General features: G+C 45.1%; 1 protein-coding gene across 2 annotated transcripts in view; it reads right to left on the bottom strand.

The window, feature by feature from the left end:
• The window catches only part of LOC119970548 (EGF-like repeat and discoidin I-like domain-containing protein 3), a 296,590-nt gene extending 271,126 nt beyond the window's left edge, over nucleotides 1–25,464 (bottom strand). The window contains exon 1 of one of the 2 annotated variants that reach the window (XM_038805352.1): nucleotides 25,048–25,464. In XM_038805352.1, the coding sequence (XP_038661280.1) occupies nucleotides 25,048–25,117 (70 nt within the window). In that variant the 5' untranslated portion in view covers nucleotides 25,118–25,464. The remainder of the gene's footprint in view (nucleotides 1–25,047) is intronic. The other variant, XM_038805353.1, reaches the window with a different exon arrangement.
• Between the last annotated feature and the right edge of the window lie 899 nt (nucleotides 25,465–26,363).

Below are 26,363 nucleotides of genomic sequence, written 5' to 3'. Positions count from 1 at the left end.
TTTAGACCTCCGACAAACGTAGGACTTTGTGCCACACCCATCGTGACGAGAGAGTTTCTTTTATTCAAGAATGTAATTGCAACAGTTTCACTTGCCAACTGCTTCCTTTCATTGAGTGCAATTTTTAGTTGTGCCTTAATCTGAGTCCAGAATCTCATTAACTCCGAATAATCCATAATACTGGGGTTTTGCAGCAACATTGGTTAGACATAACCTCAAAGCATCTGACCCCGTCATGGTGTGGAAGAAATTACTTTATCCTCATATCCTGTTTTATTCACTTTCATCCAATGTGTAACCCTCATTCATAATTACAGCAGTCCTTTTTGTTCGGGCAGAATTCCCCATTGTCCCTAAACATGCCTTTGGTTCCATTTTTTTCAATGATCTGCCATGCTAACTCACTGTCTACCTGAAAACGATGGGCACCCGGAGCACTCTTTCAAATTGCTGACACTTCCTCAAAAACAAATTTAGGGATTCCAAAACTGTGTCACACTGTTCTTCATTCCATAATTTCTCAAATGAAATGTGAAAGATAATTCTATCCCATCCTTGTTGCCCTTTTTCTGTTATGTACTGCAATGTGTAAGACAAACCCATGCTCAACTGCAGGCAGCCATTATTGAAGAAAGTTATTTACACCTCCACGCCAGAGAAGGCTGCAGGGAAGGCAGTATAACAAAATGCTCAGCTATTACAATATATTACTGTCCTGTTCACCTATCTCCCCCAAATGGAAAGGATGCAATAAATTATCTCCAGTAAATAATACATTTGACTTTCCAAATCTCTTTATATTTTGTTCCAACCATAACAGACAATTTACCATATAAATTCTTGGTGAAGGACCTCTGCAAAATTATTGGGGAAAGTGTGTATCGAGGTTACAGGGATGCAGGGGAGAGGAATGTGGCTGCTAGGGAAGAGAATACAAATAAAAATTGAATTCTCATTAATCAAGAGAAGGGAGATTTTAAAGCAGCACTGACTAGGACAGCAGATCTTGGAACCGAACAAAATGGATACTGTTATATTGCCAATTATTGCATAGTGCACAGATGATGATCAAGTTTGCCAGGAAGCACTTCAAAATAGTAGACACATGACTCACAGAACAAACTACCCTTAGGAAAATCTTGACTACACCAGTAAAAACAACTTGGAGATCACAAAGGACAGTCATTGAAAGGCTCAAGCTCAATGTTATTGTGATGGAAGTATGCCAACTGGTCCATGAAGGCATCAAAGACATTATCAGGCTCACCACCACCTTCTCAAGAGCAATTAGGATTGGGTAACAAATGCTGGCCTAGCCAGCAAGACCTACATTCTGTGAAAGAAAAAGAATGTAACATTGAAGCTCAGTGCTCTGCTCAACTTTGACTACACAAGTTTTTCTTAGGCATTTATTGACATCATCCCAAGACCACAATATGGTATAATTTAAGTTTGTAATGGACAAAGAAATGGACAAGTTGTCATATAATGATTGTGGATTTGGGGAGAGCGGATTTTAGCAAAAATAAGGCAGGATCTGGCCAAGGTAGACTGGAAAGAGTTACTTATGGGGAAAGCTATAGAAGGGCAGTGGGGGGCATTCAAAAAGGAAATTGGAAAGGCACAGGCCCAACATGCTCCCTCAAAGGTGAGGAAGGAGACTGCAGGGGCTCTGACCCAAATTTTTAATTCCTCTCTGGCCACGGGGGAGGTGTCAGAGGACTGGAGAACAGCTAATGTGGTCCCACTATTTAAGAAAGGTTGCAAACATATGCCAGGGAACTACAGACCAGTGAGTCTCAGGTCAGTGGTAGGGAAACTATTGGAGAAAATTCTGAAGGAGCGAATCTATCTCTACTTGGAAAGGCAAGGTTTGATCAGGAATAGTCCGCACGGCTTTGTCAGAGGGAGATCATGCCTAACAAATTTGATTGAATTTTTTTGAGCATGTGACCAGGTGTGTGTAGATGTGCAGTTGATGTATTTTACATGGATTTCAGAAAAGTGTTTGACAAGGTCCCACATGGAAGGTTTATAAAGAAGGCAGATGCACATGGGATACAGAGTAACTTGATAAGGTGGATTCAAAATTGGCTTCGCTGGAGGAGATAGAGGGTGATGACAGATGGCTGCTTTAGTGACTGGAAACCTGTGTCCAGTGGCCTACCACAGGGATTGGTACTGGGTCCCCTATTGTTTGTCATTTATATAAACGACGTAGATGACTATGTGGGGGGTAGAATGACTATGTTTGTGGATGACACAAAGATTGGACGGGTGGGTAACAGTGAGGTTGAGTGTTTTGGGTTATAGGAAGATATAGATGGAATGGTTAAATGAGCAGAAAAGTGGCTGATAAAAGTTAACCTTGAAACGTGTGAGGTGATACACTTTGGAAAGAGTAATGCGACAAGGAAGTATTCAATGAAAGGCATGACACCAGGAAGCTCCTAGGAACAAAGGGACCTTGGCGTGTTTGTCCATAGGTCTCTGAAAGCAGAAGGGCAGGTTAATAGGTTGGTCAAAAGGCATGTGGGGACTTGCCTTTATCAATCGAGGCATAGATTACAAAAGCAGGGAGGACATGTTGGAGCTGTATAGAACTTTGCTGAGGCCACAGCTGGAGTACTGTGTGCAATTCTGGTCGCCACATTATAGGAATGATGTGATTGCTCTGAAGTGGGTGCAGAGGCAATTCACCAGGATGTTCCCCAGGATGGAACTTTTAAGTTATGAAGAGAGGTTGGATAGACTCGGGTTGTTTTCGGAGAGAAGATTGATCGAAGTGTGCAAGATTATGAGCGGCATGGACAGGGTGGATAGGGAGCAGCTGTTCCCCTTAGTTGAATGGTCAGTTACGAGGGGACACATGTTCAAGGTCAGGGACAGGCAGTTTCGGGGGGATTTGAGGAAAAACCTTTTACCTAGAAGGTGGTGACAGTCTGGAATGCACTGCCTGGGAGGGTGGTCGAGGCGGGTTGCCTCACATCCATTAAAAAGTACCTGGATGTGAACTTGGCACATCACTGGTTTAGCACAGGGCTAAATCGCTGGCTTTGAAAGCAGACCAAGGCAGGCCAGCAGCACGGTTCAATTCCCGTACCAGCCTCCCTGAACAGGCGCTGGAATGTGGCGACTCGGGGCTTTTCACAGTAACTTCATTTGAAGCCTACTTGTCACAATAAGCGATTTTCATTTCATTTTTTCATAACATTCATGGCTGTGGACCAAGTGCTCGTCAGTGGGATTGGGTAGGCAGGTCAGGTATTTTTTATGCATCGGTGCAGACTCGATGGGTTGACGAGCCTCTTCTGTGCTGTATTATTCTATGATTCTGTGAGTCTGTGAACAGATATCTGTGCCATCCACTGCTGGAAGAAGTTCATAAGTCATATCAGAGAACATATACTCCTACATCACCATAGGCAGGTGACGTTTTGTCACTTTCAATAAGACACAGAGGGGGCTGCATTCTCCGTTGGATGACGCCGAAATCTGGAAACGTGATTGGACAGAGAATAGGTTCCGATGCTGAAATTGCGGTGGTCATTGATTTGATGCCAAATCTGTCACCTCGACAGCGGCGTCAATGCAGTCTGGAACACATGTACAGTAAACACCGCTTGCATATCATTAGCAGGCCTGATCTAGTATTCTCTGGGGCCTCCCCGATTCTCCGCCTCCAATGGGCTGAATTCCTGACGGCGAGGTTCACTTGTGCTTTTAAAAATCGTGAAACCGCCATCGTGGCTGATGAGAAAGAGACAGGAGGTAGGACATGGAGATACGCGACTGTGGCGGCCCACCCAGGACAACACGCATTTTAGCCCCTACAGGGGTGCTGGGCGGGTGCCGTGGAGTGTAACCCTGGCATGGGCAGTATCAAGCAACAGAACCCCTGGTATCAGAGTCCCCACGGTGCCAGGCAACAATGGGGCTAGAGGTATGGCGATGGGGAGGCATGCGGAGTCAGAGTCTGCAGTTCCCACCGAGGCTACTATGTAGCATGTTGGACCTGGTTGGCAGGGGGGATGCACCATTCTAACATGCCAACCTTTCACCCCCTGCAGACAACAGATTTTGGAATTAAACCAGCAATGGTGGCCTTCCTGTGAGTCGCCCCAACACTGGAAGATGCCCTATAGCTGTACGAAGTGGAGTTATTCGAGGAGGATGAGGAAGCTGCAGCAATAGAGCATGCCACAGAGGAACAGTTGGAGAGTCGGCCGTTCAACAGGTCGAGGAGGAGGAGGTGCCAAGGAGGCACCGCATGAGGCCTCGCATGTACTGGCAGTCTCTATCATTCGAGGACCTACCGGGCCAGGCATGCCGTCGAAGGCTCCGCCTGAGCAGGGAGATGGTGCGACATATCTGCCAGATCATGGTGCACCTGGCACCATGGGGGTATGGGGGAGGACACCGGCTCCCGGTGGCCATCAAGGTGACAGTCGCCCTGAACCTTTGCGTGATGGGCTCCTTCCAGGTGCCGAGTGGGGACCTGTCCGGGATCTCACAGACCTCGGTGCACAGGTGCACCCGTGCCATCACTGAGGCCCTATATGCCAAGTCGGCTCGATACATCCATTTCAATGTGGACCGAGCCCACCAGGATACCGAGCAGCAGAGCTCGCTGCCAACGCCAACATGCCCTGGGTCCAGGGCTTGATCGGTGGGATGTATGTTCACCTACGCACACCTGTAGATGACAGGCCGCTCTAAACCAACCCAAAGGTGTTCCACTCGATGAACATGCAGCTGATAATGTGACCTTCTACTGTGCATCATACATATCTGCACCCAATACATGGGCAGTGTGCACAACACCTTCATCCTGCCACACTTGATGATTCCTGACATGTTCGAGACTCCCCCCCCAGCTTGGAGATTGGCTCCTGGCTGAGAGGGATTATGTGCTGCGGTCATGACTGATGATGCCTATCCGAAGACCACAGACCAATGCAGAGACCCACTATAATCAATCCCATACCGCAACCAGGAGCAAGATTGAGCAGTGCTTCGGCCACTTGAAGATGTGGCTCAGGTGCCTGGACCCCTCTGGAGGGGCCCTCTAGTGTGATGCTGAGAGGGCCGTCTGCATCGTGATGGCCTGCTGTGTCCTCCACTACATCGTGCAGCAGAGGGGTGACATGCTGGAGGAGAGGATGAACGCCAGGCCTCGTTCGACGAGAAGGATGTGAGGGAGGGGGAGGTTGGTCAGGAGATGGGGCTAAGGCAGGCATGGGAAGCCTCACGACGTGCGCGCCTGGGCCAATGCATAGGGGACGCTCTGATCGCCTCCAGGTTCACCGACTGGGGTGGGGCAGGAGAACTGGACAGAGGCACGGACACTGTATCCCACTCCCACACCACTCCCCTACACACATCTTCACACACAGTCCCCCCCGGCCACCCCTCCTTCCCTCCATCCCCATTGGCCTGCAACCCCTTCCGTGATACTTACCAGCTGCCGCAATACTGGGTGGGGACCCTGGGTTGGCTGTAACACCGGGTTTTGTCCATGGGATGGAGGATGCTGACAATCCACTTTGTGATGAGCTCTGGTGCTCCACATCGTTTGTCAATGCCTGACTCCTGCCCATGGTAGCACTTTCCACCATTCATCTCGGTGGTCCCTGTATGCGAGCTGGCCATTCCATCACACGGTGTCATCAAATCCCTGGGGTGACGGTGGTGGGGACGGTCGGGGGTGGGGGCGGGAGCCCAGGCCACCCATAACATCTGCCCATTTCCAACCCCCTCTCTGGCTAGCCTAGACCAGCTCGCCCCTCAGACCCATCTGACAGAGCACCGAGGCTGGTTGTAACAGTGTGAACAGGTGTTTAATGTGGTAATATGTATACAAATTTGTGCCCTAGCCCCTATAACTAAATTGTGCTCTGCACCCGCACCAACTTAACTAGTGTCTAACTTTCTGGCCTTACGGGCAATAATGCTAAGTCTTGGTGGATTCCCAGACAGTACATCAGGAGTGGAAGCTGCCTGCTGTGATTCCTGCCCTGCAACCTGGGTCCCCGTTGGCGGCCGTCTTCTGGGTTGACGAGGCCTGGATGGGCTTCTCTTTGGGGTGGGGATGTGAAGGGAGCTATCCTCTGAGGCTCTCCTGCCACCTGGCGCTGCCGGTCCTGGAGGTGGAGGCCCACCCTGGATGCTCGCGGCCATGGAGCACAGGAAATGGACCATCTTCATCTGGCACTATGCCACATTACCCATTGATTGTGCCACCACCTTCTGGGTGTGTGTCACATCAGCCAGTGACTGTGCCATCTCCCTCTGGGACTGGGCCACCTCCCTCTGTGTTTGCAGCACGGCGGGCAGCACCTGAGCAATGCCGCAGACATTCCTAGCCATGAGCTGCTGTGACTGCCATGCTCAGGAGCGCCGCTGCTATATCCAAGTGGCTCTGGCACATGGGTGCCTGTGAGGCAGCAACCCTGTCCTGGGCCTCAGCCACCGCCTGCACAGAATGCTCCAGGCCTTGGACATGCTGATGCATAGCCGAAACCGTCGCCCCGAATCCTCCACCACGGATGTCACCGGTGCGGTGTTGGGCTGGGTGGCATGCATTGTCAGCACAACAGCCTGCAGTTGTTGGATGCCACAATTGATGGGGGTGACCATTCCAGAAGCCCAAAACCCGTCTGAACGGCACTTCATTCACGGGGTCGGCCTGCCCCCGATATCCACCCCCTCAGGAGTTCCTACCTCCATCTCATGTACCAGAGCAGCTGTGTGGTGAGCACCAGATAGTGTCCCAGGAGTCTCTTCACTAAGTTGCCAACTGAGGTGAGTGTCTCTGGGATGGTGGAGGGTGTTGGAGACAGCTGTGATGTGAAATCCATGTCATCCTCAGACTCAAGCTCTGGGATGTCCTGACTATCGGGTTGAGGGCTGCTGTCCAAGCTGCTCTCATCATCAGTGCTCGGCTCATGGGGGTTATGAGTGGCCTTCTCCTGATGGGGGCGTGGGGATACAGAAAATGACAGTGTTAAGACAGTCTGACGCATGCAGTCCAGCGGTAGGGGTGGGTAGCTGGTGGTCTCAATAGCCAGGGCACCCGTCCATGGTGACCATTATGGTGCCGGCATGTGGTGTAGGGTGGGGGATCGGCTGCCTGCTGTGTGCAGGTGCGGCGGCAGTTTTGCTGTTGTGGAACTCCACGAATCCTGCGTCAGTGTCAACACTTAGTCTCAGGAACGGATATTCCCGACAAGTATCTTCACTATGTACATAAAGGTATCTGATACCCTATTTCAATAGGTGGATGTCATTCATTAATGTATAAATATTAAGCAATCGGGAATCCATGTGAAACCTTAATTCTGAGGCAAATATTCCATTCATCTTTGAATGAGAAGGACAAGTGAAGTGCCGGCTCCTACAGTGCCAGGGTGGCAGAGCCAACATGTCAGCTGAGCAGTGCTAAGGTGCTCCTGTTCCAGGGGTAGGGTCAGGGGGCCACTCCACACTGACCACCCAGGGATCTCTGATGGCCTGGGAGACCACCTGGGTGCCATTCTGCCTGGTCCATGTTTGTGTGGACCAATGCTGAATGGCGCCTGGCTGCGGCCTCGCTGGGATGGCCGGTGGATCCCGCGATACCCGTGGATCTCAGGTAAATTTGTCGCAGTCAGTTTAAAACCGGCTTCGGCATGTGCCATTTGGTCTCCCCCCCGCCCCCCCCCCCCCCCCCCTGTGGGTGGGATTCTGACTCCGATGCCTCGTGAGACTTAGGTGAATCCCGAGGGGCATGAAGACTTTTTCTGTCCTGGCACTGCATTCACTATCCGCATTGCGCTCAAGGGAGAGTGCAAGGTGGCTGGTGGATCACGCCCTTCATCACAGAATCAAATGAGAAAAAGCAAGTCATAGAAAACAGAAGCCAGAGAGCAATTCAGGTGGATCAAAATACCCGATTTTGAGATTTTATATTCCGTCATGATGCAAAATATCCTCTAAGCATCTACCCTATAGAGTCACCTCAGAATCTTGTATGTTTTCATAAGATTACCTCTTATTCTTCTAAACTCCAATGAGTATAGGCCTAACTTCTCAACCTTTCCTCATAAGGCAACCTCTTCATCCCAGAAATTAGTCCAGTGAACATTCTCCTCACTGCTTCCAATGTAAGTACATCTTCCTTCAAGAAAAACAAAACTGTAGAGTATGATAACAAATACCCTGTGCAGTCATAGCATAACACTTTTACACACCATCTCTCTTTCTTCTTTTTTTAAAATTTAGAATGCCCAATTCATTTTTTCCAATTAAGGGGCAATTTAGCATGGCTAATTCACCTGGTCTGCACATCTTTGGGCTGTGGGGGCAAAACCCACGCAAACACAGGGAGAATGTGCAAACTCCACACAGACAGTGACCCAGAGCTGGGATTGAACCTGGGACCTCGGCGTCGCGAGGCAACAGGGCTAACCCACTGCGCCACTGTGCTGCCCTCACCATTTCTCTTTCAGCAAAGACTAATGGTCCATTTGTCTTCCTAATTACTTGCTGTACCTGCATGCTAACGTTTTGTGATTCAAGTACAAGGACACCAGGTCTCTCAGTACTGCAGCATGCTGCAGGCTCCCTTCATTTGAAAAATATTCTGCTCTACTATTCCTCCTCCCAAAGTGGACAACCTCACATCTCCCACATTAGACTCCATCTATTTATATCCCTTTGCAGATTCTTTGCATCCTCTTCACAACTTGCTTTCCAACCTATCTTTATGGTGCCAGCAAATGCGAGTCGATCCCTTTGGTCCCTTCATCCAAGTCAGGGTCAAACTTTGGCATTGACCCCTGTGGCACTCCACTGGTTAGAGTTCACCAACCTGAAAATGATCCGTTTCCTGATTCTCTGGGCTGGATTCTCTGATTTGAAGACCGATGCTCTGTCTGGCGGGGGGCTAGTAGCCACACAGCGCAAAGCCCCCGGCCTTAGCTGCGGATACGGCCATAGAATTGCCCAGTCCGAGGCCGCGCCATGCAACTTAGCGCCAGCTGCGCATGGACCCGGCCTGTCAAACACTGCCCCCCCCCCCCCTTCGACCAGGCACGCCACCCCCGGACCACCTCCCACCAGTGCCCCCAGCCCCCTTGCCTGTGGAACGGTCCCCGCCCGACTGTGGTGGCGCTGGACGCAGTCCGCAGCCGCCACGCCGGGTTCATGAAAATAAATAGCACGAGTGACCCACGCCATCAGAAACTCGGCCAATCGGGGGCGAGCCTCAGGTGATACCCTGAGGCCGTCCATGCGGCGTGCGGCGTACTCTGTGAGTACGCTATTTTGTAGGGGGCAGAGCATTGCAAAAGCAGCGGCGCCCTCGATTTTGGCGCAAATGGGGATTCTCCGGCTGATCGCCAAACGCGATTTCGGCGTCAGAGAATCCCGCCCTCTGTTTTATGTCCATTAGCCAATCCTCTATACATGCTAATATATCACCCAGAACACCATGAGCTCATATTTTTGTGCGGTAACCTTTTATGTGGTATCTTAGCAAATATCTTTTGGAAATCCAATACACTCGGAGCGGGATTCTCCGGTTCGCCTGCCGCATTTTACACATGGCGTGTCCCCGCCGCCAGCAGGATTCTCCGTTCCCGCAGCCGGACAATGGGGATTCCCATTGGGGCCATACACGCCATCAGGTAACCAGTGTGGGTGTGCTGTTGGCAGACTGGAGGATACTGCCGACGAAGAATTTTGCTGTACATCTACTGCTTCCCTTTTATCCACCCTGCTTGTTGAATCATCAAGGAACTCCAATAAATTTGTCAAACACAACTCTCCTTTCAGAAAACAATGTTGATTCTGCCTGATTGAATTGTGACCGGTTTAGCTCAGTTGGCTAGACAGCTGGTTTGTGACGCAGAGCGAGGCCAACAGCTGAGGTTTAATTCTCGTACCAGCTGAGGTTATTCATGAAGGCCCCGCCTTCTCAACCTTGGCCCTTGCCTGAAGTGTGATGCTCCTCAGGTTAAATCACCACCAGTCAGCTCTCCCCCTCAGAGAGGAGAGCAGCATATGGCCATCTGGGACGAGCGCAATTTTACTTTCTTGTGACGACAGGAGTATGGTGTTTAAAATGTGATTTATTTTTGTTTTGAGATCTGCATTTGTTCAGTTGACAGCACTGATTTCTGAGTTAAAGACTGTTGTGTGGGAATGAGACTTGGGTGTTATCACACGCAGGAATTAAATGGTTTACAACCAATGCCAAAAGTCTACATCAAAAGCAAATAGGATTGTTGAGACAATCAAAAGAAAAAGCACCACAGAGTCCTTACACATACAAGACCTTGGTTAGGATCTATTCAGAATACTGGGGTACAGCTTCTGCTTTCTGCATAATCAGCAATCCAGGCAAAAACTGTAATGGTTATGGAAGTGTTTCCCTTTGCTCAGGCTTTTACCAAAACTCATTTGCACATCACCAGACATATAAACCGCCATGGACCAGTGCAAACAGGCATTGTTGCACCACTTAATCTTTATTTTTGAAAAATAATTTCTTAATGTATTAAAAATATTAAAGATAACCTGGAACAGTTTTTTGCAATACACCTGAAAATAGAATTATCGCAACAGGTAAGCATTTTAATCAGAATGTATTACCTCTGGCTGCCCAGATTTTAAATAATTGAAAATGTCTTCAAAAAGACTATACAGAACCATTTATTAACTCCATTTGTATACATGAATTCAGTTCCTTAGTAATTACGTTTTTGGTTTTATTTAAATACTTTTAAGAAAGTTCTCACTGGTGCCGTTCCATTTTAAGAGCCTCCTCGAAAGCCTGCAGATACATTTAACAGAAACTCCCAGTGGTGATTAATGGAATCTTGGGCACAGTCAGTTTTGCCTGGAGGGCTAGCTCCGAGCACAGTATATTTTGAATGAGCATGAAAGTTTGTGGAAACTCACTTTGCACTTGACGTAACTTGCACTTGAAAATTGCTCAATATTTTGCAGTATTCTGGATGATTTCAAGCGAATTCTGGTGAAAAACATACTGTGCAACCTAGCTAAACTTCAAGACCACTCCGTCCAGTTCTGCTTCCCTCACACACTGGGAGATATTGGAGAAATTCAGACCAGGCCCATCAGATTAATAACTTGTTTAGTAACATCTGTGGTCAACACGGGCGTTTTCTCATTGTAGAAAGTGCATATTTTATTGGGGGGGGGGGAGGGGTGCGGAGGTTGACGTAAGAGTTTAGAATGGTGAAGAGATTGCACTGTATCCATGTGGACAAATTTCCTGAATTGAATAAATTAAGGCAAGCAAAGAGGCATGCATGTGTTTTATGTAAACATAGATTCAGGTTAGATATCAGGAGATTTTCTTATTAGCAATATCACATACCTTTAGAATAAATTAGCAACTCTTGCAGTATGCATTAATTACAAACATTAGGTGGAGTTTTCCAGCCCATTTGTGGAGTGTTTACTCGCTGTGGAGATGGCTCACCGTCGGTCGTCAGTAGGATCTCAGGTCCCACTGAAGTCGATGGCGATTTATAATCCTCCTCTGTGCTGTCATCAGAGGTTGACTTCAGCAGGACCAAAAGATCCCACCGGTGGGAAGCGCTGGACAATTCCACCCATTGTTACAATCCCATGGAGACCAAGAACTTAAAATAAATGAATTCCTAGTGACCAACTTAAAGTGATTGCACAACAGGATTTTATGTTTGAAGACTTTCACTGTAACAAATAAGCTAAAATCAACTCTAACTAAACATGACTTTGTAGGCAACTAAACTACAGAAAAGATGCCACTTATTCATGACTGAAAAGGACCAATAACCCCGAACCTTATTTGCACATTACATCATGCTAGGTGCAGAATTGCAGACTTTACAGGACCTGTCCAAAGATACTCTCAGCTTACAATGGGCATGCTTGTCCTCATTTTGCTGAGTCAAAATGTCCAGTGATCATCAAAGGTCCATCCCGTTAGTATTCTGAGAATTCTGAACCAACCTCCAGCATGGTTCACTCCGGTGATTCCCTCTCCTGCCCTCACCAGGCCAAAAATCCAGGGCGCGATTCTCCCAAAACGGGAGAAATCGTAAGGCTGGCGTCAAACCCGGGCCCCTTCCCGATCGGGAACCGATTCTGGTCCCCGGTCGGGGCTAGCAGCCCGACGCCGCAAGCTCCGGCATCACGGGCTTAACGAATTTCGTTAAGCCCGCTTGCCGGAGTTAGCGCCGGCTGACGCGTCATATGACGTCAGCCGCGCATGCGCGGATTGGAAGACTCCAACCCGCGCATGCGCGGATGACGTCATCGCGTATTTGCGCGAAACCCGCGCATGCGCGGGCCGGGATGCCCCTCAACCGCCCCGCGAATGGATACTGCGGGGCGGCGGAAGGTGCCCACCGATCGCGGGCCCATGGCACCCTTGGCACGGCCGTGGTACTGCCGTGCCAATCGGTGCCATGGTTATAAAAAGCGAGTTGTTCCCGCCGTTTTTACGAACGGCCAGACCAGGTGTGTTTGCCGTTCGTAAAAACAGCGTAAAGGGCTGGGACTTCGGCCCATCTATTGGCTTATCACTGGCAGAACTAGCATGAGGTCACATGTCATTTTCACTAAATAAGTTTGCCTTAAATTTAAAGAGACAGTCCAAAAAAGCCCACATCAGACAGTTCAAACCTTATAAAGCTTCACATTCATATCAACATCCATAACTCTATCTGGACAAATTCTTGGACGTGACAGCGAGGATTGCATATAGAAATGTAGGCAGGATCAATAACATATCATGACCTCCTGGAACTCAGTTTTGATTACCTTCAAGGGTGGGAGATGAATTTCGCAGCATTTATTTTCCCTAAATTTACCTCGGGCGTTTTGATCCTTTTTATTTTAACCACTCCAAGGCGATGGAGATGGGTCCTGCTTTGTTGCAAAATGACTCAATGAAACAGATTGAATGAACTAGATTATATTTCTGTGCTTGTCTTTTCTGTCCTCTGTTTGTATGTAATGTAATGAGGGATTGTGAGATATAGTCAAAGATAAATAATTTTCTACACTGTAGAAGTAGTAATTAAGTGTGCGTAGGTAAGTTCTCAGTGTGCTTACTACTGGAAGATCTGCATACTTCTACACAGGTAATGTGTCTATCATTCTTTCAGCTCCTTCCCAGTTCAGGAAATAAGAGCACCAATTTATTTCCAAGTAAATTGATTGGCTTACTGTGACTGCCCACATCTACGAACATCCATAATTTGCTTCATCAGTGTCAGAAGTATCATCTGCTTGAATTGCAATGCTTTCTGAAGTGTTTCTTGAAGCAAAGTAGAGCTTTTTGAATTGCTGCTCCGAAACACATCTGCCTGTATGTCACTGTTGGGAGCCGCCTCCTCATAAAATGTCGAACACTAGATCAATAGGAGGTCTTGGTTATCCACAAACCCCACTGTTTTGAAACTTTCCTTGACTGCAGCTTGGACTTTTAACATTCCACAAGTGGGAGTCTGACCTTTCAGACTTGAAACTTCTATTATTGTGTCAATGGTACTGTAATCATGACCGCAATTGGCAATAGTACCATTACCTAATCAAAGGTGCAAGGCCGTGGAGACAACAGATATTCCAGTCTCTGTATTGCCATGAATATTGGGCCATCTAACTACTTATCATGGTCCATGTGTTAGAACATCTTCTGCTGGAAACCAGAACTCATCACTAACATGGGAAAATAGTACATCAGACCTCTGCCTTTCGCCTACTTGCCGCTCTCATCAATCACTTCCTTTCCTGCTTCTTCAACTGTGTCCTTTGCTACATTCAGTGCTTCCTTTTCCTTATCACGATCTGCCACAAGAGAATCATATTCTGTCCTGCTAGACTCTATAGATTGTGAAAATATGTATATTGTATGGTAAATGAAGGGTTAACAATTTGATATGAGTGCTTCAAACTACTAGATGGAGATCAAGAGTATCCATGTTAATCACATGACTCCTTGATCCTGGGAGTAGGTGATTAGGTGCGATAGAGTAGTTGAGTTTTCAGAAGCTCTGTAGGTAGAATAGTGTTGGTGTATTCTGTAATATTTGTATCTTTGTAAGTTGGTTCGAATCTCGTGTAGTGTTTTTTTCAATAAATTTAGAGTACCCAATTCATTTTTTCCAATTAAGGGGCAATTTAGCATGGTCAATCCACCTACCCTACACATCTTTGGGTTGTGGGGGTGAAACCCATGCAGACACGGGGAGAATGTGCAAACTCCACACGGATAGTGACCCAGAGGCGGGATCGAACCAGGGACCTTGGCGTCGTGATGCAGCAGTGCTAACCACTGTGTCACCGTGCTGCCCTAAATCTAGTGTAGTTGTAGTGTTAATAAATAAGCCTTGTTTGAAAAATAGCTTGAGGTTCTTTGTAAGACACTACACTGTGAAGCCATCATCATCCACAAAGCAAAGAACATCACATAGATCACTTGATTCTTCCAACTCTGAGAAGAATAGAGGAGATATACTTCCATCTGGGTATTTTATTATCATTTCACAAACTACTAAGTACGTATGTGCAGTGTGTGGACACATATATATTTTGCAAATCACTATATCCAAACTCCATAGTTAATATTAAGACAACTAAATGCACTATAGATATTTGAATGCATCTCTAGTAGGTCCATAACTGTGCCACTCATTGTCCTCCAGCTGTGTACCAGCTTGAGCTAGAAACATAACGACAGTACACATTAACATTATTGATTTAAGCTACATAAGTTATTTCTTGCTGTACCTTCCCTTTGCCACCAGGCCATAGTGATGTGATTTTATTACACCTACAATTCCCTAGTTCAACCTTCCTTACATCTACATTGCCCTGCGTGGTTACTATTGCCTTTAATGCTGTAAATTCCAAGATGTGTAAATTCATATCTATATCTGTTCATTTTATTCTTTCCTTGCATTGCTAATCTTTAATTAATGGTATGTTTTATGGGTCTTCCACTCAGTAGCGACTGAGCAGTTCTGTGAACATTGCAACTTAATGGGTGTGGGACACTGATCAGAATAAGAAAGACAACTCTGATTACAGATAGGAAATCCTATAGCAGTACTAAATATTAACAATTAAAGCAAATTTCCTGAATATTATGTGCGATTGTTTTTAACAGTACAGAGTTGACCATACATTCAGCTTTTTTAACAGCTTTATGTGAATACGCATCATTAATGGTCATTTTGGGGCTTTTTCTGTTATTCCCATTAATTTGTGTTGCATGAAGTCATCTGCAGTAACTTTGAAGGCACCCTGCCATTTTGATTGGCAGCACTTAAAAAAAACAGAAATACCATTACTAACAGATGCAAAAAGAAAGAAAAAATATTCCAATTATCTAATATTAGCAGTCTGAAGTAAATTCATACAAGGTAAAAGCATGTAAATGCTAGAAAATTTTGGAAATGGGGCAGCACGCTGGCACAGTGGTTAGCACTTCTGTCTTACAGTGCCAAGGGCCCGGGTTCAATTCCAGCCTTGGGTGACCGTGAGGAGTTTGCACATCCTCCCACAGTCCAAAGATGTGCAGGTTAGGTGGATTGGCCATGCAAAAATTACCCATTCGTGTCCAAAGGTGTGCAGATTAGATGGGGTTATGGGAATAGAGTGGGGGAGTGAGCTTCGGTCGGGTGCTCTTTCAGAGGGTTGCTGCAGATCTGATGGGCTAAATGGCCTCCTTCTGCACTGTGGGGATTCTATGGAATTCTATGCAATCTATGGAAATACTCCGGGAGTCAAGCAGTTCCCATGGAAAGAGAAACAGAGTTAACATTTCAGGTTGATGATCTTTCATCAGAACTAAAAAATGAGGAGAATGGAATAGTCTTTACAAGAAACAGCACGGGTTAGGAGTGTAGGTAAGGCAGCTACTGGAGATAGTGGGCTTACAGTCAATATTGGTTGACAACCTGTTGTGAGAAATTGAATTAGAGAAGTCAAGGAATGGAAGAGAAAAGACAGGGTTGAACCATGTGAAGGCAAGGGACAGGTGAAAATTTGAAGTATAGTTGATGACAATTTCCAGTTCAGAGTGAGAGCCTGAAGCCGCAACAAAACATTGATTAATGAGGCAGAAAACAAGAGGGAGTGGATCAAAGAACATTCCATGTAATTCATGGACAGTAGGTGGGATCTACAAGAGTTCCTATGGCAACACTTTTTATTTTGAGGAAGTGACAGGAGTTAAAGAAGAAGTTGTTTGATGTAAGAACAAGTTGAGGGTGAGAGTGAATGGGAACTGGTTGCACCTCCATTCCTGTAAGAAGTGGAGGGGGTCACAGGTTGTACTGGTGGTGTTGGAAGAATATAGATAGATGAACGACATGAGGAGATCATTAGGGTCAGGAAATTACAAACCATTAAAGTAGCGGAGGGCATCAGAAAAGTCATAGATGTAGGTTGGAAGAGATTGGACAGGGGAGAAAAAAATAGAATCGAAACAGGAAGAAATTAGCTCCGACAGGAACAGCTGAAACAATAGGCACAATTTAACGGTAAATATCTCAATACCATTTTGGGTGGGTTTGGCTGGGTGTTTTTCACTGGCTTTTTTGGTGACATCCACACCGGTATTTAACTACACTCAGCATGATGTACCCGCTGCACCCTGCTGGAATCAGGATGGGACACAGCCTCTCCCAGGATTCCTGACAGTCGTTATGCCTTGCGAGATCTAATAAGATCTTGTGAAATGCCACAGTGGGCAGGACCCAGACGCACATAGCTAAAAGAACTCAAAATCTCACTCAGCTATGCCACCCCCGGATCGAGCAGCCACGTGGCTTCTATTGGCCAACTGAGCAGATCTCAGCCAGGCTCCACCCCCACAAACAGGGATGAGGCGGGACGGCACTTGGGGGTGTCTCCCAGGTGATCGGAGGCCCCCAGGTGATCAGCCTCTGGTGGTGCCACCCTGCCACCTTGGCAGCTCCACCTGGGCAGCTTGGACAGTGCAGAGAAGGGTGCCATCAAGGGATCTCCAATGTCTTGGGAGACCAGATCCCACAGGTGCTATTATGCCTGTTCCTCATTTGTGTGGACCAGTGCTAAATGGTGCCATGACACCGACTCCCAGGCATAGGCGTTAGTTCTTGGGTGCTGGGATAATCCGGCGCAGGCATATTTAAATGAGCCTACTGCCTCATTTAAATATGTATATCCTGATCTCGCCCAGCGACGCCAAGAACCAGATCGCTACGCTTTGTGAGATCCCATTAGATCCCGCGAGGCATTCCAAGCATCGCAAATCTCATGAGAAGCCTCTCATGAGATTTGACGACCTCATCACATCATTTAGTCGGGTGAGGTGAGGCCGTTCAATCATGTCCAATGAATCTACCAAGGCAATGATAATGATTCTCCTGATGCCATTCACAGCTTCACTCGATCTATTTTCTTCCATCCCTTCTGCTTTGCACAGTCATCTTTGTCATTAATCACTCCTGTCTTCAACCTTATGTTACAACCGTCTGGACTAGTGCGCAGTTAATTCCAGCCCCACTTGACCCAGAGTTGTAACACAATTGAATTAACCAATAATTCTTTTAAAAATACCCGAAATCTTTGGCCCTTGGCGCCCCAATTATTACAGTCACCAGGTTTGTAAATTTAAACACAATTACTTTTTATTTATAGCAAGAACTACAATGAAACATGCAGCAAATGCAACTGGTTAACTATTAGCTAATTCTTAATTCCCCACTTTAACTTGCCTCACCACCACACCCTCTACACACACATATACAAGACAAACAAAAAGAAGTGAAGGGAGGGGTGAGGAGTGAATAATAAAAAAGAGTCTCTGTTTCAAATGGTTGTCTTTTGCACACTGTCCTTAATACCAGACTTTCACATCGAGATTCTGCTTCTCAGTCTATAATGGTTTTCACTGTAGATTTATTCTCTGCAGTTTCAGAAATATAGCAGTTCACAGCGTTTCTGGAGAAAACGCGAGGGAGGGAGAGAGAGCAGGTCCCTTTTCTTGGTGTGACCCCGTCTCAACTCTGCTTTGCTTAGATCTCTGGAAGTCATTCCAGTCAGACAGGATCCCACCACCACCTGTTTCCGGGCAGAATATGGCCTTTTGGCCAATTCATTGGCAACTAGCCAATTTATCGAACCTAGTCCTGCCCCATCTCTCAGGTGCCACCAAGGTTGGGTTTTGCTGTCCAAAGCTAGCAGCACCACATAATCTTAAATCCCTCATTCTCTCTGCTGCTTGACTTAAATCTGATGATTTGCAATGGCAACAGTTTCTGTCATGGCACAGTTTCGAAACACAAATTTATCTTGTTTCCCATTGGTCACATAGTTATCTATTCAGCTCTTCCATTGCAAGTTATTATGTTGCAAAATATTTTTACATAGGATTACATAGAATATATGGTATAGTACAACAACCAGCCTTTATTAGCATGTCAATATATTCCAAATTCAATTTTTACATACAAATATCGTATGTCAACAACATGCATTTATAAAGCATAGTAACATAGAAAAACATCACAATGTACTTCACAGGAGTGTCACTATTAGCGTAGGTATTTTGATGCTGAGCTACATAACAAGATATTAGGAGAGATGAACAAAAGCTGAGTCAAAGAAGTAAGCTTTAAGGGCAGTCTTAAAGGAAGAAATGAGGCTAGTTTCCAAGAAACAGACTGAAGGCAAGATCAGTGTTGGAGCAATTAAAAACAGGGATGCCAGAGGCTAGAATTAGAGGAGTGCAGATACCTTGGGACTGGAGATAGGGAAGAGCGATTCCATGGAAGGATTTGGAAACAAGGACGAGAATTTCAAAATCACAATATTATCAGGCCAGTGGTCAATGTAGATCAGGGCAGGTTTGATGGGTAAATATGTTCTATGTTCTATAAGATACAGGCCACAAAATTTTCAACAAGCTCACGTTTATGGAGATAGGAAGCCAGCCAGGACAGGATTGGAATATTAAAGGATTTGACTGCTTTGAATGATTCTGGAAATTATTATTTATGATGCAGTTGTAAGCAGAAAGTATATTACTTTGAAATATTAAAAGCATGCTTTTAAAAATGGCAGATTCAGCCTCCCAGTACAACACTCAAGTACAGAATTGTCATGAGGATGTAGAAATCCTTGACTCCAGTTTTATACGATGGTAGTCCCAACGGGTTTCAATGACTGAAATAGAAAATGTCAAGTTTTGTGTATTTAGTGCATGCCCTTTTGTAATTTTGAAAAACTATTGGGAATGATGCTTCATATTGTGAACCACCCGGTGCTTACAAATCATGAGCTGCATAGTGGCCATTTAACAGACCAGGACTGATTGCATTTAGAAAGAAGACTGAAAATGATGTCAACAGGTCGCAGGTTCGATCCCGGCTCTGGGTCACTGTCTGTGTGGAGTTTGCACATTCCCCCCGTGTTTGCGTGGGTTTCGCCCCCACAACCCAAAGATGTGCAGGATAGGTGGATTGGCCATGCTAAATTGCCCCTTAATTGGAGAAAATGAATTGGGTACTCTAAATTTATATTTTAAAAAATGATGTCAACTGTGACAATCTTCCAGATATTGTATAGTAGTTTTCAAACTTTTTTTCCCGGGACCCACTTTTACCAACCGCCAAACTTCGAAACCCATGCCAACCTACCTTCGCTACCCATGCTGGCCAACCTTCGCGACACACAATTTTTGCTTTCCTTTAATGTGACAGATGAGCCTGCTTGGCTCTCATAATCTACTTGCTTTGTCATTCAACGTTACGTTTCTGCAAAAGACGTCAGCTGATCATTTAAGTTCGCGCTGCATCCTTTGAAAAAAATCAAGAAGTTTGCCCTCAATCTCACCACGCTTAGTCTTAAAATGCCTTTGAAGTTTTGAGGGTTTTAAACTTTAATTTATCAGTACTTCTCTGCATTTAACACACATGGGCTTTGCATCCTGATTTGCATTGGCACAATTAACAAAGCCATATGTAAAGAAATCATCTTTACACTGTTTTGCTCCCGATTTCAGTTTTGTTGTTTAAAATGATCCATCTTCACAGTCGTGTTGTCTTGCTTGCTCACAGCTAGAAAATGGAGGAATTGCTTCTCTGTGATTTTGCACCAAAAGCACGGATGTACAGGGCGCATGACATCAGTGTACATGCAGGTGCGTGACCTGCTCTCTGCTGCAACTTCTGGCCAGAAGACTACATTGGTCTATTTAAAAGCAGCTTGAGTTCTCAATTTAAAAGCTGGCCGCCACCATTAGGCATTTCTCCTGCGATCATGAATGCCGTGACCGATCCCTCTGCGACCCTTCCGACTCCTGCCTGTGACCCACCCACGGGTCATGATCCACAGTTTGAAAAATCCTGACTTATAGGACAAATTATAGATGTAAGTTCAGAGTATGAAAGCTTTGAAACAACATGCCAGTAAACAAGAAATGCACTTGTTCTGATTTTGTAACGTAACTTAAATTCAAATTTGAGAATTTGTTTTCATTGTGCAAAACAAGTTCAGAAAAAGAAAGTTGCATTTCTCACATCCTTAAGATGTGCCGAGTGCTTTACAAATAAAGGATTACTTTTAACGTGCATTGACTGCTCTCTAGGCAAATATGGCAGACAGTTTACACACAAGCAGTAAATGAATTAGTAAATGGATAATCTATCGTGGTAGTGTTGATTGATAGAGGAATCTTAACAAAGACAGAGAGAAATATTCTGTTCTTCAGATAGTGCCACTGGATTTACATCCACCAGAGTAGTTAACTTCGGCCATCGGCAGTACTCCATCAATAATGCTCTGTCCTGTGTCAGCTAGTTGATCAGTGATCAGGCCCAGGAACAAGACTTGAATCTGCCTTCTGATAGATAGGTAACTAAGTTATGTTGCTGGATGAGTGACAACTTGGATGCTACTTGAAAAAAGTTATGATCAAGGTTTGCTCAGATAGTGCCTTGTACCGATGTTCCTGGTTTAATACTAGCTCTAAACTATAATTCCAAATGTCAGCCAAGGTACACCAGTACTGACACCAAAACTGATGGGGACATTTGCCCAGCAATACACACATGCAAAGTAAAGGAATCTCAAACTTTTAGAATGAACTTTGAAAGAGATATATATGCGTTCAAATACAGCATCGTAAGTGTCTACTCTCTAGTTACTTTACATTTGGTGGTAGCCTAATGGCTATAGTACTGGCTAGGCAATCCAGAACTCATAAATTAAAATCGCAACATAGCCAGCTGTAAAACTGTGTTAAATAAATACAGTAATTTGTGGGCTAGCACCAGACATGACAGCTGTTGAATTACTGCAAATAACCCATCTGGTTCACTAATGACTAATGTTCTTCAGGAAGATAATCCTGCCACACCTACCCATTTGGCTTCCACATGCTCCATTCATGCAATAAATAGGCATACTGGCAAAGAATCAAGTACCATATCAGGAAAAGACTTTGTCAAATTCAGCCCAGAGAACCAACCAACTGCTCTTCACTAACACTTGTGTACTGGTGGCCAAGATGGGAATAAACTATAGTCAAACAACAAATTTACTCAGGGAATTAAGTTTATCAGCAAACAGCCTGAGCTAATCCACCACCATACCTGGGTACACCTTGTCTTATCAGCCAGATAGATGCACCAGATGGTCAGTGAACAGTGCGATACTGTCAAATGAGGCTCTGGTTTCATGAAATCTCCGAGTTTTGGGTCAAATGCGAAAGAAGCCTTTTGCTGATCATCAGCCACTGACTTTTCCTTTCAGATGACAAATGTGTTTCTCCATATTAGCCATCATTTTGAAAAATCGGGGAGAAGCAATGACACAGTGTACATTCTGATTCTTTGATTAGGTGACTTCAATGTATCACTGCTGACCGATCCCTACAGGAGTTGACCATCAGTCAGTTTGAATTTTAAAAGCGCTCCCCGTTTTAAGCTTTTCCTATGTCATGAACCTTCCTTGTCACAGTTTTGGCAAATAATCAGTAGTTTGATGCTCAACAATCGGTCAATAAGAGCTGCAATCAATTAGATTGTTGGACCTTTCCCTCTGAGTTTTATCCGCATCTCTCTCCAGTGATCCAAGTTTCAAGTCAGATAGGGAAATACTTGTAAGCTGAAAAGCCCAGACAATTCACACCAACAGTTTATGAAAGCCTCCCATTGTGGGATAGGTTACTTTTTCAACATTATAATGTTTGCAAAGACAACTGTTGACTGTACAAATAATAGTCAAGTTATTATGAAATAGTACTTCCATTGTGAAATTGACCTTTTTTTTCAAACTGTCCATTTTCTCATTTTTGGCCAATATACAGAGTTCATACATTTAAAAATTATGGAGCACATTGCAAAAACTAATTTGAAATGAAATGAAATTGCTTTTTGTCACAAGTAGGCTTCAAATGAAGTTACTGTGAAAAGCCCCAATTTTCCGCAAACCAATAAACACCCAGAAAATAAAGTCAATGTGGCATTGTGTTAGCTTCTAATTATATACTGCCAATTGTCTTGTCGGCACCAGTACTGCAATGCTGGTTTCAGAAACAGATCAGATAGCCTTATTCATGTACTTCATGTTATTTTTACAAAGAGCATTTTCTTTAGAAGGTCGTTCTCTTTAATATAAGTTTGATGCAGACAGGGGTGTGAATCAGAGCGGGACTAGATCAGAGATTAATTAAAAATGACAAGCACAGAAACAAAATGGAATCAAGAATAAAAGTCAGACAGATAAGTTCACAGAAATAAAGATACAAAGCACCAGTCAGCAGAAAAACAGCAGATTTGGTGTGCACCATCTGTTCTTTACAATGGATACACCCTCACATTAACAATGTTTTGATATTTTAATAAGTGTTTGAAAATCCTAAATTTGAAAACAGTTTTTTTAATCTACTCCATCAATAGACAGCATAGACAAAAAAGCAAATTTAAAATAATAAACTTTATTTTGTTTTAAATCATTTTAACTTGTTCAATAAATAATTACACCCATCCCTTCATCTTATACTTCATCTTAAATCTTTGTTCCTCTGTAGAGGTGCTTGGACAGCCCTTTACGCAGCTGGGGATAAAGAAAGTGTTGAATTCAGTGGAAACCTACCTAAAAATAAGTTCTGAAAACATGCATGCCCGCATGCTGTGTCGAAACACATGCGTACAACAGCAGCATGGGTCTTAAAGCAGCGTCGTGATTAATAATTTACAAGGTAATAAAATATTCAGCTCCATGACAGAGCTGTGGGTTCAGTTTTAATTCTGAAGATTTGACAATCTATATGAAGAATTAGGATTTTATCACGGCTCAATCTCACTCCAACAATAATAAAAATAAAAAAGGAAACAAAGGCTGAATAGGGTCAGGAAAAAAAATGTTTTGCAGAAAAGTGGAAGAGTTCGTCCTGTGCATATTAAATGGAACTGTTACTGTCTATCATTTCTGTATCAGTGATTAAATAGTGGACAACTCCGCTGTGGAACATCCTCTGATCACAACGCTGATTAGTCGGCCTTTCTGTAATCAGCAAGGTAACTTGAGTAGGGTGAAATAAACCACAATCGATGCTGAAAGCCGATCCTCTCCCTGGCGCTTTCCGAGTGTTTTTCTTTGATCCTCTTTTTGTTAAAGGACGTTTAGAGAAATGGCATCATGTTACCGATGTCATTGGGAGTTGTTTCCATCCTCAATACTACACGCGATCTATACTGACTGCGCCCTCTTGCTTGTCTCCCAGTCTCCCGGTCCTGATGCTCTTGTTAATGGGTGCCTGCCTGTTTGGTGTGTCTCCTTGCAGTCCCGGGCTCTTTGTGATGAATGGGGCGGTACGGTGAGCTGGGTGGACAGACAGTGAGCGCCCACTGACGCAGTCAACATTCCTCTCAGCTTTGTCCTTCCCAGATAGGGAGGAGAGGAAAGATTCATCAACAAGCTCCACTGGGCGTATTTAACCCACTATCCGAGGTTTATAATTTTTTTTTATAAATAGCTCACCCCGGGCGAGGGGGGATGAGTTTTTTTTTGGATCGAGGACCTAAGGGAAGCGGAATCAAATATCCCCACAGCCCAGTTACAGAGCGAAAGAAAGCGCGGTTAACAATGGATAGGGGACCGGTTTAAAATGATACATTTCATTAAAGTTTGCCGACCAGTATCCACGATTTATTATTGAACTGATTTAAAATATATATATTACAGCTCACAGAAGAAAATGACCATCCATATACTCGGTATCAGTGAAGCAACGCGCAATTTTGCACAACACGCACACAGAGAAATTGTCTGGCCAGATATATCTCCAATGCAAAGGTCCCAATCTGATGAGCACTTTGCTCGCTTCCCTGCCGCTATCTCAGTCCACCTATGCCAAAACCTTCATCCCAACAAGCAGGTATGTTTGTTCCACACTCCCATCCCATTCCAGTTCCTGTCAAACATCCACTCCCTAAGCAGAAATCAACAATAGAACAAGCGCTTTGTTGACACCGACTTTCCCCTTTCTCTCTCTCTCTCTCTCTCTCACACTCTCACTTCTACCGGACGGGAGATGGTGAGCCGAGGGGTTTTCTTTGAATATATCTTTTGCTCTCGGACTCTTTCATTAGCAGGGCTTGAGAGGGTTAAAACATTCCTCAGCTCCAGTAATATTACACAAACTGCAACCAGCGATAGATAAATGACGTCCTGAAACGGAGAGGAATTGTCAGATTTCAACATGAAAAGATACACAACACACTTTCACCTCCCTCTCGAACCCACTTCGGTTCGGTCCGAATCACCCAACATCGCTGAAGGGTCATTTTATATATTTAAAAAAACACTTGAAATGATTTTTATCACGAACTGTCGGGCTACCAGCACAAAAAGTGCTGCCATTTAAAACATAAATTATATTTTTGAACTGTTCTGTTTGCCTGGGGGTGCTGATAACCGAATAATCACAGGCAGGGGCAGAAGGGCGTTCAGTGGCTCCTTTAATTCAGGTACCTTGTGAATAAAACTTACCTTGGGCAAGGTGGAGGATACCCAGGCTGATAATCAGGATGGAAGTGGCAGTGGAGTGATGTTTTCTCATGTTGACTCAATACACCTTCGGATGCAGGCTGTCGCAACCAGTCTCCAGATCGGCTCACTCTTGATGTTGGCTGGGCTTGGGTCAGTCTGCTCAGAGGGAGAGACAGAGCTGACTTCCAGTCAACGACTGACTGCAGGGAATGTGCTGAAACACTGGGCACTTTTCAGTGACGCCGAATGATGCTGTGTGTCAGTGCAAGCAGGGAGCAGAGAGTGCAGTGAGGAACAGCCCGAGATAGCACTGCCTGATACTGTTCCTGCCGCCCCACTCCAACGGATAGAGCGAGACAGAGACACAGCGCCGCTGCTCCACGTGTTCCTCCTGCCCAACAACACCCCGGAAACTACTAACCCACTTCACTCCCCGCACACCAGCTCCTCCCAGCCCAACTCCTCAACACCTCCTGGCTTCATCGTCTGCAGCCAGCCTCCTGCTCAAGCCCCTCTCTCATGCAACAAGCCACTTTGCAATGTCCCCATGCTTTTCCATTCGCCAATTCCTCCCCACCTTCATTTTATTCAACAACCAGTAAATTGATTTCATTCTTGTTGTTTTTTGTTTACTTGGCTCATTTACCGAAGCGACACTTGCCTATTTGTCAACCTGCGTGCGTGAAGTGGATGTATTTATTTTGCATTTCACTCATTAAACATGTGTGTTTATCAGTCTCCATGTTGCAGTCTCAAAATGTAAATGCCAAGCTTTGCAATCTAAACAATCTGGAGTAAATAAAGAGTGCTCGATGGAGTTGTTTTAATGATATTTTCACTTGTGCGTGAAGTAGTGAGTTATTCGCGCCCTAATGGAACTGAAAACCCACTCATGCACTTGCCGCCAGTCTGATTTTGGTTTGCGACCAGCGGGGTTATTTTTCATTGTGCCATGTCAATTGCCTGTTATAAAGTCGGAAACAAAAATGTAGTCAATTGTCATTCACCCATCCACCCTGTGCACTTAAAACACTTTTAAAAAAGTAGTACATTTTTCAAGCGTAGCTCGGGAGAAAATTATTTCGAAAATTCCCCTGAGGGAAGACCCCAGACTGGGGGGGACCATACCTAGTAACAAAGGTAGATGTTTTCACACCTACGATAACGGTGGGGAAGAAATTCTCCCTCATGAATGGATTGGAAGGGAAAAAATAATAAAATTGAACAAGAGTATCGGGATGAAGAGTTTTATCAATGGAAGCATTAAACACAAAAGCACGGAGAGGGTTCGACCTCGACAAAACAAGGGGCTGATT

Source organism: Scyliorhinus canicula, chromosome 8 (genome assembly GCF_902713615.1).
Source record: "Scyliorhinus canicula chromosome 8, sScyCan1.1, whole genome shotgun sequence".
NCBI lineage: Eukaryota > Metazoa > Chordata > Chondrichthyes > Carcharhiniformes > Scyliorhinidae > Scyliorhinus > Scyliorhinus canicula.
Note: the sequence above shows the minus strand (reverse complement) of the source record. Positions and strands in the feature narration are given on the sequence as shown.